Here is a 17,506-nt window from a genome sequence, read left to right on the forward strand (position 1 = left end):
ATTCCAAGCTGAAGACATGATTTTTTCCCTTTCTTCAAGCTGAAATACTTACCTTTTTTGGTCAAGTTTCACACATGGAGACACCCCTAGTATCCAGTGGGACACCCTAAAAAGTTTGTTCTGGTGTCCCACACTAGTGCTCCTGCATCCAGACACAGCTTCTGAGTGTCCTCTCCTTACACTGAATCACGTTTGCATTTCATTCTAGTTACAAACCCATCTAGACAACAACGTACTAAACTTCTTTGAATACAAATAGGCCTGAACAAATGTAGAACAAACCTGTATCTGTCAAAAACATCGTATTAGTGGGCAAAATAACAATGTTTATTACAAACGATTATCGTGCCCACGAACCTGAAAGTTGCCATTTTAAACTGTACAACAGTAAAGAAAAGCACATGGAGCATTATGCAAGTAATAATAATATGAACACACGACAACTACTTACTTTTTTGAAGAACTCTCTTGATCCTTCTGTACTGATCGTGCTCCCTTAATTTCAGGTCTGACCAGCATTTCCAAATTGATCCTTGGATCGTCGTACCCCAAACTTTCACAACTTTAGTCATGATTTGGCCTTTCTCACATTTGGGTTTGGGTAAGATCCATGCTTCCCATCATAGTCGGCCCTCTTCAAGATGTCCACCATCTCTACAAAGGATATATTTGAGGCCTTAAATCTCCTCCGGGATTGGGACCTTCGTGGCTCTGGGCTTTCGTCGCTGCTATACTAGATAAAAGGTCAGGGGCAGGTGGAGTTTCACGCATACACAGTGTATATAAAGCCTAACATGTGTGCGTCGTACGTATGATCTGTGAGCAGAGGAAGGAGTAGCAGAAGCACTGATCGTGATAACGAAGGTACAATTTTAACTTGGGCCTATGCTGCTTATAGATTGAGGCCTATATTGGGACAAGATTAGGAGAGTTTAGCCTGACATTAGGTTTATGTCTTGTGTTGTGTCTTACACAGAAAATTGATCTATTGAATGATCAGGACTAGGGATGAGCTTCGAGTTCGAGTCGAACTTATGTTCGACTCGAACATTGCCTGTTCGGCGAACAGTGAACAATTTGGGGTGTTCACGGCAAATTCAAAAAGCCAGGAACACCCTGTACAAGTCTATGGGAGAAATCTGAAGTGCTAATTTTAAAGGCTAATATGCAAGATATTGTCCTCCCCCTCTTTTCCTGCAGCCTGTCAGGTTGCGTGCTCGGATAAAGGGTCTGGTATGGATTTTTAGGGGGACCCCCACGTAAATTTTTTTTTACATTTGACGCGGGGTTCCCCTTAATATCCATACAGACCCGAAGGGCCTGGTAATTGAATTTGGGGGAACCCCACGCTTTTTTTTTTTTTTTTTTATCAATGACTTTCAATGAGTGTTCTCTGTATTACGGGAGCCGAAAATTCATTATAGCGAGTGATTTTAAAGGACTTTTTTTTCTGCAGAAATACACTTTGTGCAGGGAGAGTTCTAAGCACAGGAAACATGCGCCCCTTCACAGGCATACTATAGACACCCCCCAGGTATGAAATTTAAAGGAATATTACACTTTTATTGTTTCACTTTAATCATTATTAAAATCACTGCTCCCGAAAAAAACGGCCGTTTTTAAAACTTTTTTTTGCATTGATCCATGTCCCCTGGGGCAGGACCCAGGTCCCCAAACACTTTTTAAGACAGTAACTTGCATATTAGCCTTTAAAATTAGCACTTTAGATTTTGAACGTTCGAGTCCCATAGACTTTAATAGGATTCTAAAGTTCACACGAAGTTTAGGTCTGTTCGCAGGTCTGTTTGCAGGTTCTGGTACGAAATGAACAGGGGGGTGTTCGGCTCAGTCTTAATCAGGACTTTATCCCCAAAACAGGTAAACCACCCCTTTTATGCCAATAAAAGAAAGAGGAAGGCAGCGCTGGATCAATTATAATAGGGAGCGCAAGAAGGTCCAGGATTACATGAGACCAGGAGCTGCAGCAGGTAACAATTATGTACCCAGGCTGTGGTACTATGAGAGACTGCATTTTCTGGCAGACCAGAGGGAACCCAGGCCAGCACTCTCCAGTCCTCCTGCAACGCTTCCTTCCACCCCAGCTGAGGCTTCCGACATCCAACCTGGGCCTTCCACCCAGGAAGATGTGGGGGAGCCCAGCTTAACCACTTCAGCCCGGACCAATAAACACCTTAAGGACCAGAGGTCTTTTTCCAATTTCGCACTGCGCTGCTTTAACCGGTAATTGCGCGCTCATGCAATATTGCACCCAAATGAAATTTGCGTCCTTTTCTTCCCACAAATAGAGCTTTCTTTTGATGGTATTTGATTGCCTCTGCGATTTTTATTTTTTGCGATATAAATGGAAAAAGAGCGAAAAATATGAAAAAAATATATATTTTCTTCTTTTTGTTATAAGAAAAATCGAATAAACTAAATTTTAGTCATACATTGAGGGCAAAATGTATTCAGTCACATGTCTTTAGTAAAAAAAAATGTCAATAAGCGTATATTTTTTGGTTTGCGCAAAAGTTATAGCGTCTACAAACTAGAGTACATTTTCTGGAATTTACACAGCTTTTAATTTATGACTGCCTATCTCATTTCTTGAGGTGCTAAAATGGCAGGGCAGTACAAACCCCCCCCCAAATTACCCCATTTTGGAAAGTAGACACCCCAAGAAAATTGCTGATGGGTATGTTGAGCCCATTGAATATTTTTTTTTTGTCCCAAGGGATTGAATAATGACAAAAAATAAAGAAAAATTGTTTTTTTTTACAAAAAGTTGTCACTAAATGATATATTGCTCACACATGCCATGGTTATATGTGGAATTGCACCCCAAAATATATTCCGCTACTTCTCCCGAGTATGGGGATACCACATGTGTGTGACTTTTTGGGAGTCTAGTCGCGCACGGCACCCTGAAAACCAATCACCACCTTCAGGATTTCTAAGGGTGCAAATTTTTGATTTCACTCCTCACTACCTATCACAGTTTCGAAGGCCATAAAATGCCAAAATAACACAAAACCTCCCAAAATGACCCCATTTTGGAAAGTAGACACCCCAAGCTATTTACTGAGAGGCATGTTGAGTCCATGGAATATTTTATATTTTGCCACAAGTTGCGGGAATATTACAAACTTTTTTTTTTTTGCACAAAGTTGTCACTAAATGATATATTGCTCACACATGCTATGGGCATAAGTCAAATTACACCCCAAAATAAATTCTGCTGCTTCTCCCGAGTACGGGGATACCACATGTGGGGGACTTTTTGGGAGCCTAGCCACGTACGGGACCCCGAAAACCAAGCACTGCCTTCCGGATTTAAATATAAAATGCTACCAAAAAAACTGTTAGCGATCGCAGGGATCAGGCCTGACTCTGCGATCGCTGCAGTTATGTGTTTAGTGTTTTGTAAGTGACAGTGATCGATCAATACTGCACTTGGGTGGGCTGGGCAGAGGGGCAAAACGCAGGTGCTAGCAGGTATCTGGGCTGATCCCGCTAACAATGCGTTTTTTTGGAACCCTAAACTGCTGGGGACGCTAGTATAGATCTGATCAGATCAGATATTGATCTGTTCAGATTCTATACCACTACGGGAGGTTTATGCTTTGCGCGTGGGTGTTAGCGGTACTGGCACTAACCTAGCGCTGCCTGGGGCGATGCAGACCCTGACCCTAAAACCTAATTGATATCACCCGCCGGGTGATCAGGGGGTTAAACCTTTATTGGGTAATAAATGGTGGGTGCCCTGATGCTATAAAAAGCAAACTAACCAGAGTCACCCGTAACACTTATACGGTGATCAGTGGTGAAAGGGTTAACTAGGGGCAATCAGGGGATTCAAATTTTTATTAGGTAGTATATGGGGGTCCCTGGCGCTATATAAAAACCTGACGGGGAACCTAAATAACTAACTGGCTAACCAGCGTCACCAGTGGCACTTATACTGTGATCGCTGGTGAAAGGGTTAACTAGGGGCAATCAGGGGGTTAAAACCATTATTGGGTAGTATATCGGGGTACCTAGCGCTATAAAAACCTGGCGGTGAACCTAAAAAAAACTAGCTACCTAGCGACAGTAGCGACACTAATGCAGCGATCAGAAAAATGATCGCTTAGTGACACTGGCAAAAGGGGGTGAAAGGGTTAACTCTAGGGGCAATCAGGGGGTTAAACCTTTATTGGGGGGGTAGGGGGCTACCCTGGACCTAACACTAACTGCCCTGACAGTTTTTACTGTTACAACTGACACTGAATGCAGTGATCAGTAAATAAATGATCACTGCAATCAGTGACACTGTGACTGGGGGGGGGGATTGGGGGGGGGGTTGTGTACCTATGTGTACCTATGTGTCAGTGTAGTGTTTTGGTGCACTTACTTTTAGTCTTCTCCTCGTAGTCCGGTCAAAAAGACCGCCCCGAGGAGAATGACATCACTTCCTCCTTCCTGTGTATACAATACACAGTGGGAGGAAGCTTCTCATTGGCCAGGAGCGATCCAGAGGGGGTGGCCAGAAACCAACGGCCATCCCCTCATATCGGATCACTCCTGAAGCAAACCGGACCGCCGTATCCAGCGGGAGGGGGTCCGATCGGGCCCCCCACCCGCTGGAAGGCAGGCACGTACATGTACGTGCTTGTGCCTGCCTGTGCCATTGCGATGACGTACAATGGCAATACGGCGGTCCTTAAGTGGTTAAGCCAGGTATAGCATTGTTCAACATATTTCTTGTCAAAAAATGTATGATGTTAACTAGATATTATCGATCACTAATTTATGATTAACAAAGTGTTTTACATATCAATAGACAGTAGTGGCCACAAATGATTGGGACAAAAATGAAAAATGCTGAGGTCAGAATGATAGTCTTTTCTATTTATTAACATTCAATTTGCAACAGTCATGAGCTGAAAATTGTGTGTGATTGATGAACCAAAAACTAAACCATGTCCCTTTTTCATACACAGGAAAGCCTCAGCCAGGAGGAGGCTGTGGAAAGGGGTAGCCAGGAGGTGGCCGGGCCCAGTAGCCTGCCCAAATCCCAGGTCCCTCCCCTCCGACTTCAAAAAAAAAAAAAAGGCCCAGGAAGGGGAGTAACCTGGAGGAAGCAGCACTTTGGCTATTTCGGCAGGCTACTGGGCCCTCAGAACCCCCCTCCCCCCCCGTCTTCAAGGGGACTTTGCCTGCATGGCAGCCTTCAAAATGCAGGAAATGGAGGAGGACCAACGCCTCTTCTGTGAGGAAGTTATCTTATTATCTTACAAGCCCTAAATAAGGGGTTGAGGGGCAAATTCACAAGCCAAAGGCAGGTTTGTGAGTTCGACCATCATCCTCCTCCATCTCCTGCCACAACTCCAACACCAGAGCCACTGCCTGGAAACAAGCATGGAAGGAAGACAAGAAAGTGATGGCCTGGGTTCGGTCTGGTCTGACAAAAGAAGCAGACTGTTGTAAGACCACAGCCTGGGGACATATATGCCATCTGCTGCTGTTCCTGATCTCTCGGATTCCTGGACCGGATTGTGCTCACTATTATATGGACTCCTTATACTACCAATTTTGGCTGTAATATAGCTGATGTGTGCCCTGGGGTACAAAGGCTTCGTCAATTTGACCAGTTTATCCAGTGTTGCCTTCCTCTTTATTTGGTTATGACCCATAATAAATGGCTATTTTTTTACAAATACTTTCCTATGTGTTTTACTTCAAAAAGGACAGTTTTTTTGTGAGTAGGCAGGTACATTTCAAAAATACAATGTCAAATTAACAAGGGACACCAACACCAAACAACCTCCTTGAGGTTGAAAAATACAGCTTACTAATGGTGTTGTGGTAACTTGACACACAAAAAAAAGTAGATCACTATAAAAAAACAAAAACAAACAAAAAACGATTGTTAAAAAAAAATAATAATAATAAAAAATGGAGATCTTCATAAAAAAATAAAGACAAAAAGATCACTATAAAAATAAATTCTAAACATTATTATGGAGATCTTCATAAAAAAATAATTATTATTCAGGAGATCACGAAAAATAAGAAATCAGTTTGTGAGAACTCTGAGTCAATAGCAGCAAAAAACCTTCACTATTCTAGCATTATAAAGAAGAGGAGAATGCGCTGCATTAAAAGATTAAACATTTTTGCAGTGTGACGAATGTGCTATCTCCATTACAAACGCTAGTCTTACCAGACCAAGCGCTTCCGTCTCGTACTTGATTCAGAGCATGCGTGGAATTTTGTGCATTGGAATGGTCTACTAGACATGTGCATTTGTTTTCGTCCGAATGCATTTTCGTCCGAATTTCAGGTATTTTCGTGATCGTTTTAACAAAGAATAACAAAAGTGCAGAATCCGAAAAACGAAAGATCCGACATAAATAAATGCTTTATTTTTGTTTTCGTTGTGACAACAGTTCGATATAGATATGAGATTCGACATGACACTGACAATAACAATCTGTGTCTATCTAACCTGTGGTCGAACGTGCCTAACATTAACTCTATTAGTCCAGGATTATTCTACAAAGATTTGACAGAGAGAAAAGATTTGACAGAGAGAGAAGAGATTTGACACAGAGAGAAAAGATCGCTGCTGGAATTGGGTGGGAGAAGAAAAATAAAAATAATGATGATGATGAATGTTAATTGGCTGATTGTAACCAAAGAGGAGGAGCAGTAAAATAGCTAGAACTAAGTACACTCATACAGTCAACTTACTTACAATAGCTAGCAGAGAGAGACACACACACTGAATCATTTCAGAAGACAGTCAATCTTAGCTGGTCCGTTTGTCAGAAAACCTAAAGTATTTAGCAATTAAGCCTAAGCACAGCAGCAGAACAATAGTGAAGCAAGCTACAGTTCAACTTAACTTTTTCATAATAATCTGCTGCTATTGTGTTAGTGTTGTGAACTTGATAGAGATACTAGTGTTGCTAGTGTTGTGATAGCCTCAGAGGCGGCCCGTGTTGTGGGGGGGGGGGGATTTATTATTATAGATTCTATATTATAGATTGAGATTCTATATAGATTCTATATACCCTATCTTGTTACCTGTCTGATCAGTGATCACTATCACCAGTCCATTTTCTGTTTGAACTATATACATTCAACATGAACGACAAAGCAGCGAAAAACATACAAACATCAAATCTTTGGCTTATGGTGTCTGTTGAAAGTTCTAAAAAGATTCGACGGAGCAGCTAAACTATATAGAGTCATACAGTTTAGCTGCTCCGTCAAATCTTCTTTGAACATTCGACAGACACCATAAGCCTTCAATGACAGATTCGACCTTAATTAATTTGGGTTTTCGGACTATTGCAATTTTTAACGAAAAAATAAATAAATAAATGAATGTCAAGAGTAACTAAATAAATGCATTTGTCGGACGAAAACGAAATTCCGAAATGAAATATTTCAGTGGGCAGTGTGATTTTGTTGTCGGAAAATTTGAGAACCAGCTCTCAAATTTTTGTTGTCGGAAATTCGGGCAAAAAATGTCCGATGGAGCCTACACACGGTCGAAATTTCTGACAACAAGCTCCTATTTGAACATTTGTTGTCAGAAATTCCGATCGTGTGTATGCAGCATTATAGAAATGGCCAGGTGCATGTTGTCAGATGGTATTTAGAAACTTTTTCTATAGCTATACAAAAATGTTTTGCCTTTCATTTCCATTTTAATTTCAATATTTTTCTATTGATTTTATCATCAAAATAGTTGTGATAACAATATGATAGAGTACTATCAACAGGTGTTATCATACAGTAAGGCATAATTGTGCAACAGTAATAATATACATCCTGGAGAGTTGTATATTTCTCCATAGGTACGTCATCCGTTACATATTAGGTGACCAGTGGCGCCTCCACCCCCAGGCACCCCATCTGGGCTCACTTTGTGCCTTCAGGAGGCAGAGACCCCACCCTCCACCCTTGCTAAACATTATCATCTTGCATGGTCCTTTATCATGTCTGTGATACAGGTTTCAATACTCTTGTACCCAGACATATGTCGATAACACTTTGAACCAGAAATTAAGTAGTAAAAAAAGAATAGAAAGGATAAACAAAACAGTAGGTAGAACTATCATTTCCATTTTAAATTAAATGTGTTGTACAAGGTGATCGTTTACAATCACTTTAACAATAAACAAAAGTTTGCATATGCCCTACTTTAAGATATATCAGAGTTTTTCGCCCAATACCAGATAACAATATCTGCATAAGACATGCAATCTGATATAGTATAGAGCTATAGATGGAAATGAATATTGTGACTGATTTGGCTGCTTTGTTTTGATATGATCTTACATAATCGATACTAACGCACAATATTGCTTGAATGATAAAAGGTCAATGTACCTCTGTGAGTGGACAATGGATCTGTGCATACCATTCCTGAGAGTATAGACAAATCTGGATGCCCTGACCAACGAACAGGCAGGTCCATACCATTACATTGAAAACTGGACTTGCTCGTTTATCATTGATTGCGAAATTAAACAAGGCTGAAAAACACAAGAATACACACATATACAGAGAGAAAGATTAGCTAGTCACAGTACAAATATTTCTATACATGACATACTAAATGCAAACCAGAGTAAAAAAAAAAAAAAATTCTAGTCTGCTACCATCTCCATCAGGATTGTTCAGCAAAAATTAAAAGCAGTGGCCTGTGGTAACTGATTTAAAATTAATCTTATAGAGACCTAAAGCAGGCCATAGATGTGATTTTCTTTCCTGCAACCCCTCAGGAAAGAGGAATTGCTTGATTGATGGGGAAATCCCTACTGTGGAGCTATTGTGTTCTTCCAGTGAAAACGAGTCGCAGGAGTGCACAATGAACTGCACACCTGTGATCCATAGTAGAAGTAGAGCCAAAAGAGCTTTGGCCCTACTTCCCCTTTTTACATTTCTCCAAACACTCATTGTTTGCTTTGGACAATAATGGTTTATTTCTATATTACACAATACCAGCCAAAAGCTTTCCCTGCTGTAGGTTGGCTCGAGGGTGAGGATACTCAGCCCAGGATATAAAATGTTGAAATCATCAAATAACTTGCAGTGATGTCCTTGTGTGTGAATTTGGAGCCTTGCACTTGTTCTACTTTGTACCCAGGTGCAGTTAGCTAGTCTACTATTCTTCCAAAACTGTGTGTGGTAACAGGGAATAGCTGTAACGGTTTTATGTCCCTTTTAAACAAAAGCCTTCCTGTAGTGATGTCACAGGTGTGAATGAATGAATGAATGAAATACTTGTATAGCGCACAATGCGAACTGAATCGCCTCTAGGCGCTGTGGCGAGCTTTGATCATCTGCTAAAAGAGGAAGGTCTTGAGTTTTTTTCCTAAAAGCCAGGTGATTTTCTTCCTGGCGGAAGTGTAGTCATTGTCCATAAAAAAAAGCAGGATGGGAGAAACTCTAGTCAGTGGGAGCATGGAAGCTAAACACCCCACCAGCATGCAAATGTAGTAGTTAGCTAACACAGAAGTCCTGGACAGGCAGAAGAACAGCATAACTCCCAACATTTTGAGATGGGAATGAGGGACACTTACTAGCAAATGTATGTAGGCATAGGACACTCCCCGTCACACCCCCTTAAAGAAGAATTAACCCAAAAAAAGGTTAATTACTGTATTTATTGGCGTATAACACACACTTTTCCCTTATAATCAGGGGAAAATTGTGGATATATACACTGATCCCCGCTGTCTGTGAGGGCATAAGGAGCGCCGCCGACATGAGCCAAGTGTACTGTGTACTTGGCTAGGCTTGGCTCCACTCGGCTCTGTTTGCAGTCGTGCCCAGTCTCGCCTCCTAGCCTTTACGTCCCGCCATTGCACCGGTGTTGTGTCCATCAAAGGAGCCGGGCCAAGGGTAGGACAGGGCGTGACTGCGAGCGGAGCTGAGCAGCCAAGTACACAGTACACTCGGTTCGGTCTATGCCGGCGGTGCTCCTCTTGCCTTCAGAGACAGCGGGGAGGAGCCGAATACACACATCTGTGTATCTCGGCGGCGCTAAATTCAAAAACCCATCATGCTGCAATTTTCCCCTGGAGATCCTCGGAGATGTGTACAGAAACTATAGGAGCAGCTGCAGCAGTTCTGTCTCTGGAATAACCTGCATGGGGTCCTGAGCTGGATGCATAGAGCGTAATAGGCATTTTGGAGCCCTCTGAGCAAGTATGAATGACCCTGGGAATGACCGTAACTAGACATGTACACTGCCAAAAAATGTGTTTCCGTTTCATTCGATTTTTGTTTCCATGTTTCGGGTCATGCGTTTAGATCGAAATTCGTTATTTCGAATAAATTAAAATAAATAAAAATTTTAATTTGTTGTGTTCCATTCATTTAGATATGGTATTCGTTATTTTGAGAATTCAGAAAAATCCAAAATGAGAAAAATCCAAAATCTGAAAATAAGGACAAAAATCAAAAAATGAGAACATTTGGAAATTCAGAAATCCAAAAATAAGAATGAAAATCTAAAAATCCCAAAATTTTAAATAACTAACTAATAATAAACTATTAAATTATAGGTATTGGAATTTGCTTTCAAATTTAGCTGTTGGTAAATGTAACAAATATGAATTTATACAAAGTTACAAATTATCCAAAATAATGAATGCCGCATCTAAACGAATGAAATAGTAATAGTTATTATTATTAGTTAGTTATTATTTCGGATTTTAGAATTCTCAGATTTTTGTTTTTATTTATTTTCAGATTTTCGTTCTTTTGAATTATCATTCTTATTTTCGGATTTTAGAATTCTCCGATTTCTGTTTTTATTTATTTTCAGATTTTCGTTCTTTTGAATTATCATTCTTATTTTCGGATTTTAGAATTTTCAAATTACTAAATTTTAATTTTTGTTAAACTGGTTTTCGTTAATTGGAATATTTCCGAATTAACAAATTTTTCGAATTTCGTTGAAAAACTAATTCTAAATGAAAAAAATTGCACATGTCTAAGGGTAACAGCCACCAAGAGAAGATGGCTTAAAAGTGAAATGCAATGTGCAGTACATCCACTATATGTGATTGGCAAAGAATGCCACGCGACCCTGGATAGTATGTTTGTGTGATGTCATGTGAAATGTCACTGCCATCTTTAGAGGACATCAGTAAAGTGCAGAAACTATGATATTTGTGTGGACATTCCTTTCTTTTATATATAAAGTCTAATGGCCAGAGATGTTGTGGGAAGGCATCTGGCAAAGGAGTTGAGCATAATATGGAGAAGGATAACAACTACCAGCAGGTGGGTCCCTGTCCCATCTAGAAAAAAGTGGGACGGGAACTTGTGTGTTTGGTTCCAACTGTCAGCCAATCACAAGCCCCCATTTTGTTTGGTGGTTTCCAATACAACCTACTCTGAGAACAGTCACTGAACCATCACAAGCACAGGAATAATGTGAAGAAGACATTGAAACTTCTAGCAGAGTAAGGGACCTGCAAGGTTTTTTATAACCCAACATAACTCAAACATTAACCTAAAATCCATATTCCTGCTACATGATGCCAACAATACCAATAATAAAAAAAAAAAGGTAAAAATGACCTCAATCTATACCTCCAAAAACAGCAAAGAGGCAAAACAGAACCGGGTAAAAAAAACCAAATGACAACGTGAAGACATATTCATGCACAATAGCAGATATGAGAAACACGGCCAGCATCACTCCTGACCGAAACTTCTGGTTCAGCAGCTGAAAGCAAATTGAAAAAGAAAATCACTTATTTTAAAAATGAAACTTAAGTTGTCTATTTTTTTCCTTTCTATTCTATCAGGCCCTTACCCACAGAAGATCTTGGTATACATAATGAAAGAGCCAATCATGGACCACCACATTCCACGTCCGGTAATAGTTTGCGAATGAAGTGGAATTCCACCAGTCCTGTAAACAAAACAGTAATAAAAAAAGGGCACGTTTAGGACTGGAGCAGATTATGTCTGTCTTTTGTAAAGTAAAAGTGCAGGTTCCCTTAAATATTTAATTTGTTTTGTATGTGTGTTTAACGGTTCCAGGCCCAAAAGATTTTACCCCCTTCCTGACCAGAGCACTTTTTGTGATTTGGCACGGTCGCATTAACTGACAATTGTGCGGTCGTGCGATGTTGCACCCAAACAAAATTGACGTCCTTTTTTTTCCCCCCACAAATAGAGTTTTCTTATGGTGGTATTTGATAACCTCTGTGGTTTTTATTTTTTGCGCTATAAACAAAAAAAAAGCGACAATTGTGAAAAAAACACAATACTTTTAATTTTGATATAATAAATATCCTCCAAAAATATATTTAAAAAATGGTTTTCCTCAGTTTAGGCCGATATGTATTCTTCTACATATTTTTTGTTAAAACAAAAAAAAAAAAAATCACAATAAGCGTATATTGATTGGTTTGCGCAAAAGTTATAGCATTTACAAAATAGGGCATAGTTCTATGGCATTTTTAGTATAATTTTTTTTTACTAGTAATGGCAGCGATCTGTGATTTTTATTGGGACTGCGACATTATGGTGGACACATTGGACAATTTTGACACATTTTTGGGACCATTGGCATTTTTACAGCGATCGGTATAATAAAAATGCATTGATTACTGTAAAAATGTCACTGGCAGTGAAGGGATTAACCACTAGGGGACGATCAAGGGGTTAATGTGTTCCCTAATGTGTGTTCTAAATGAAGGGGGGAGGGGACTGTGCAGGGGAGATGACAGATCGCTGTTCATACTCTGTATGAACAGATGATCTGTCTGTTTTTCCCTCAGAGAATCAGAAACTGTGTGTTTCCACACATAGATCCCGGTTCTCGCGTGCCCAGAGGTGTGCACATCGGCTCCGTGGGCGAGCAGGGGCGCGCCCCTAGTGGCCGTTTATGTTACCGATGTAACATGACAGCGATTCACGCAGCCGAGCCATGTTGCCGCAGTACAACTGTGGTGGCTGGTCGGCAAGCGGTTAACATGCATATTTTATAAATCAATATCCTTAAATATCTTAAAGTGGAACTTTAGTCAGAAAATTAAGTCCTGCTAAATCACTTGAGGTTGGCCCTTTTTGCAGGTATAGGTAAGTATGTAAAACATTAAAAATAAGTGCCTATACTGTTTAACCTCTTGCCGTCCGCGCTATAGCCGAATGACGGCCACAGCACAGACCTGAATTTCTGGGAGGCTATTATATGACGTTCTCCCCTTTGCACACTCCCACTGAGACTCGGGTGATCCCCAATCCCGACCCCTTACCATGTGATCAGCGGTCAGCCAATGACAGCTAAACACATGATGTAAACAAAAGCTCGGTAATTGTTTTTTTTCTCCTCATGCTGACAGCGTGAGGAGAAATAAAAAGCCAATCACTGGCTTATGCTCAAGGAATATCGGTCCTGAAGAGGAAGGAGGCACATCTGCCTCCTCTGTGCACACCAGTACCCCCTGCCAGTGCCACCTGCCAGTGCCCATTAGTGCCACCTATCAATGCCCACAAGTGCCACCTATCAAGTGGTGCCAATCAGTGCAACCTAGCAGTGCTGCCTATTAGTGTAACTGATCAGTGCCCATTATTGCCACCCATCAGTGCCCATCACTGCCACCTATTGGTGCCCATCAGTGCCGCCTCATCAGCGTACGTCAATGAAGGAGAAAAATTACCCGTTTACAAAATTATATAACAAAATAACAAAAAATGTAAAAAATTCGGTCTTTTACATTTTTTTTTAACAAAAAATAAAAACCGCAGGAAGCGACCAATTACCACTAAAAGAAAGCTCTATTTGTGGGGAAAAAATTATTTGGGTAAAGTGTTGTATGACTGCGCAATTGTCATTCAAATTGCATCAGCGCTGAAAGCTGAAAATTGGTCTGGAGATGAGAGGTGTTTAAGGTGCCCAGTAAGCAAGTGGTTGTAAACCCTGGTAAAAAAAAACCCCTGCAAGACAAAGTCATAATGAGCTAGTATGCATAGCATACTAGCTCATTATGAATTACTTACCTGAGAACAAAGCCCCCGCAGTCATCCTCATCTCCCCCTCTGGCCAGCGACATCTCTCCCGGAAGTTACTCCCAGGTATCGTGGCTACGGCGCTGTGACTGGCCAGAGCCGCGATGACATCACGCATACATGCCATTGCTTCAGTTTGGCCCAGTGTGCATGTGCTGATGTCATCGGCACAGGCAGAGGAGAGGGGATATCCTGGGTAGCTACAGGTAAGCCTTATTATAGGCTTACCTGTAGCATAAAGTTGTTGTAATGGGTTTACAGGCACTTTAAAATCCAGTTATACACCGTTTCACCCTGCTTTGCACATGCTCAGTTGCTCGCCATTTTTAGTCATTTTTAGGCACTATAGCAAAATCCAGAGTTCTATTCACCCGCCCACAATGAACCCCCCTCCGCGCTTTATGGAGAACTACCTGGTAGTTTTATAGTTTTTATAAATAATTGTATGATCTATCAGAGATATACTACCATATGAAGCTGCTGTTTCTTTTAAAACAACATGTAAAAATGCCAATATATCTATATGTAAAAAAAAAACTCAAAGTCCTTTTATAATACTGCAGCAGTGCTTCCCATATACTGTCCAATATAAATTGTCAGTAGTTGATAAAAGATATGGACTGATAAGATAGATGCGTTTTATCGCTGTGATGACAAGCTGTGCAATGAAATCTCCCCTATGGGGATGCACTCACCAAAACGCCAAGATATTTGCACCTTTAAGAGAATGACAGGAAAAGGGAGAGGGCAGTTTCTTGCCCCCCTTTTCCTCATGGGAGAGCGGCTAGATCAGCTGTTTCATGTTCCCCCGTGGCTCGCAAGGAAACAGCTGTTTGTCACGTGTACTGAGGAGGGGTACAAAGGCACGTGAAAAATCCCGGGAAGAACTGGTTTAATTCAGTCTTTCTGGGCTGTTTTACGGTTATTTAAGGAGGTGTTAGGGCTGGCTGCTCAGCTGTCGGCTAATTGCCAGCTCTCTAATCTTTCCACAGTTACCAGCTGTTCCCGATGATGCTCGTCTACCTGCCTATTTAAAGCCTTCCTGCTCACTTTTTCATTTGCCTTCGCGTTGGTCACATCACAGGGAACCATCTCCTGCTGTTTGTTTCAAGACTGGCTTGCTGACATCTCACCTGGCTTCTTATCTGGCTTGCGGTTGCTCTCCTTGGATCCCTGACTTCCAGCCTGGCTGATTACCCGATCTGGCTACAGGACTCTGGCTATGCTTGACTACGCTTTCTTCTATTTACCTTTTTATTTTTATTAATAAACAAATGTGATTTGATTGTACTTCTGTCTCAGTCTGTTTTGTGGTTTCTGACAGGAGGGTTCTGTTTAGGGGGCTCATTCGCCTCAGAAGAGGAGCTGTGTTCTCTCTGGGGTTCTTCCCCTGAACAAGCAGTCTCTTCTGAGGCCGGAAGATGAGCCTCCTTCGTCGACTGATCGAGCGAGCTGGCGAAGATAGCGGGGAAGCCTGGATTCGCCAGTGCTTGGACTTACCCCGCCCGGCGTGTCAAGAGGCTCCGGTGGGAGCTACATCGCCCGAACATCGCCTTGGACCGTCCGCTGAAAGCAAAGAGAGGCCAGCCGTTGGAGCCTGGGAGCCTTCATCATGTCGGGAGGAAGCGGATGCTGACGTCGTGGAGGAGTCGTCGCAGCAACATGGAAGCGCCGCCCCCATTCGTTCGAATGGGGTAGCAAAGAGGAAGCTCAACCCTGGACGTAGCTACTCTCCGACCCCGCCGCGCTCTGCTGTGTCTAAAAGAGCTGGTCCTTCTCAGGACTGTACCAGAGGGCCGGCGGGCAGGGGTCAGCTTGAAGCGGGAGGACAGAGCGGAGGCCAGCCGAGCAGAAGAGCTCCAACGTCGGAAGAAGTGGGCGTGGTCGGAGGCGGGGCGGAAGGCGGAGCAACCTCACGGAGGGAGGGGTCTCCCTCCCGACAGCTTTAAGCATCACCTAGGCAACAGTTCGTATTGCCGTTCAATGAAGCAGGGCTTGCCACTGGGCCTGCTTTACAACAAGTAAGCACAGGTATGAACGAACCTTCAATTAGTGTATTACTGAATGGCATTGTAGAAATGTTATCCAAAGTGTCTAAGGAATTAGCTGTCCAGAATCCGGCTTGTCAGCCAGCACCAAGTAATGATTTGGTTTCTGATGTGTCAGCTATTGGGGTTTGGTCGCCACCTAGTGGCGTTTCTGCTAATAGCACCCAAGCTATGCCAATTTCTGTAGAGCAGAATAGTAATGTTTCTTCTTGTAGCAATGCTAAATCTAAGAACTTACCTGAAATTTGTTTAAATTTAAAGGAGTCCATGGCTTGTGAAGTTTTGCCGTTATCATTTATCACAAGTTATTAAAGAAAAAATTTGGTGGGGGGAGTTTGTTGATATTCTTTCACTTCTCCCTTCCGCTAAAGATTTTATTCATGAATCAGAAAAAAAAAAAAGAGGATGATGACAGACATAGACCCACACCAAAAATTTTTAATAACTGGTTACAGGCGTTCTGTATTTTTTTTTACAGGTTACAGACGTTCTATATTTTTGCAGGAGTTTTATGTGAAAAGTCACCTGAAAAGAGTACAGGTTTATTTCAACATTTAGATATTATAATTGAAGCATATAAAAATTTTGGTGGAGTAGCCTGGTTTAATTATGATGAAGCATTTCGACAAAAATTGTCTGTTCATCCTAGGTTAGATTGGGGAGTTAAAGATTTGGGCCTTTGGCTGAATCTTTTTCTACACCAGAGGCAAACGGTTTCCAGACCACTGTCAGCTCCACAAGGAAACAGCACTTCCAGTTACAAAAAATGAATCTGTATTAATTTCAACGACAGTCAGTGTAGGTGGCCCAGTTCTTGTAAATATAGGCATGAATGCGCCTTTGCGCCGGAGCACACTCAGTTTCAAAATGTTTTTAAAAAATGTCAGCAGCAAACTTACAATCTGGGAATTTTCAAAAAAGCACAAACACCAGTGATTCTAGCAAATATGCTGCCATGGCTCCAGGCGTTTCCAGATAAGCTGAAGGCCCATCTTCTCATTGAAGGATTTAGGGACTTTTTTTATTGCCTAGATTTCACGGTCAGGGTTGTTCTATAGTTAATAATTTAAAGTCGATCTCTGAATTTCCTTAGGTAGTTTTAGATAAGATTAACTTTGAAATTTCGGAAGGTAGAGTGGCGGGTCCTTTTTCTTCCCCGGCTTTTGCTGATTTCAGGATTTCCCCTTTAGGCATAGTTCCAAAAAATATATATATATTTTAGATTAATACATCACTTATCTTTTCCTAAAGGCAATTCTCTTAACAATCAAATTGATGAGAGTAGGTCATCAGTTTCGTATGCTTCTTTCAAAGATGCTCTTGTGAAATTAAGAATGTTGGGTAAGGGAGCTATTTTGGCAAAAGCGGATGTTAAATTAGCTTTTCGCCTGCTTCCCATTAATCCTGTATCTTTTAATTCGCTT

At 41.3% G+C, this 17,506-nt stretch overlaps 1 protein-coding gene across 4 annotated transcripts in view; it reads right to left on the reverse strand.

Annotated features, from left to right (window-relative positions):
* The window catches only part of LOC143983798 (sterol O-acyltransferase 2-like), a 247,135-nt gene that overhangs the window by 21,574 nt on the left and 208,055 nt on the right, over positions 1–17,506 (reverse strand). For all 4 annotated transcript variants that reach the window (XM_077483889.1, XM_077483888.1, XM_077483891.1 and 1 more), the window contains 3 exons: positions 11,831–11,929; positions 11,605–11,740; positions 8,386–8,531 (listed from right to left, as the gene is read on the reverse strand). In XM_077483889.1, the coding sequence (XP_077340015.1) occupies positions 8,386–8,531; positions 11,605–11,740; positions 11,831–11,929 (381 nt within the window). The remainder of the gene's footprint in view (positions 1–8,385; positions 8,532–11,604; positions 11,741–11,830; positions 11,930–17,506) is intronic.

The sequence above is a fragment of the Lithobates pipiens genome, unplaced genomic scaffold (assembly GCF_037356315.1).
Source record: "Lithobates pipiens isolate NorthernLeopardFrog02 unplaced genomic scaffold, aLitPip1_a1.2 Scaffold_16, whole genome shotgun sequence".
In the NCBI taxonomy this organism is placed as follows: domain Eukaryota; kingdom Metazoa; phylum Chordata; class Amphibia; order Anura; family Ranidae; genus Lithobates; species Lithobates pipiens.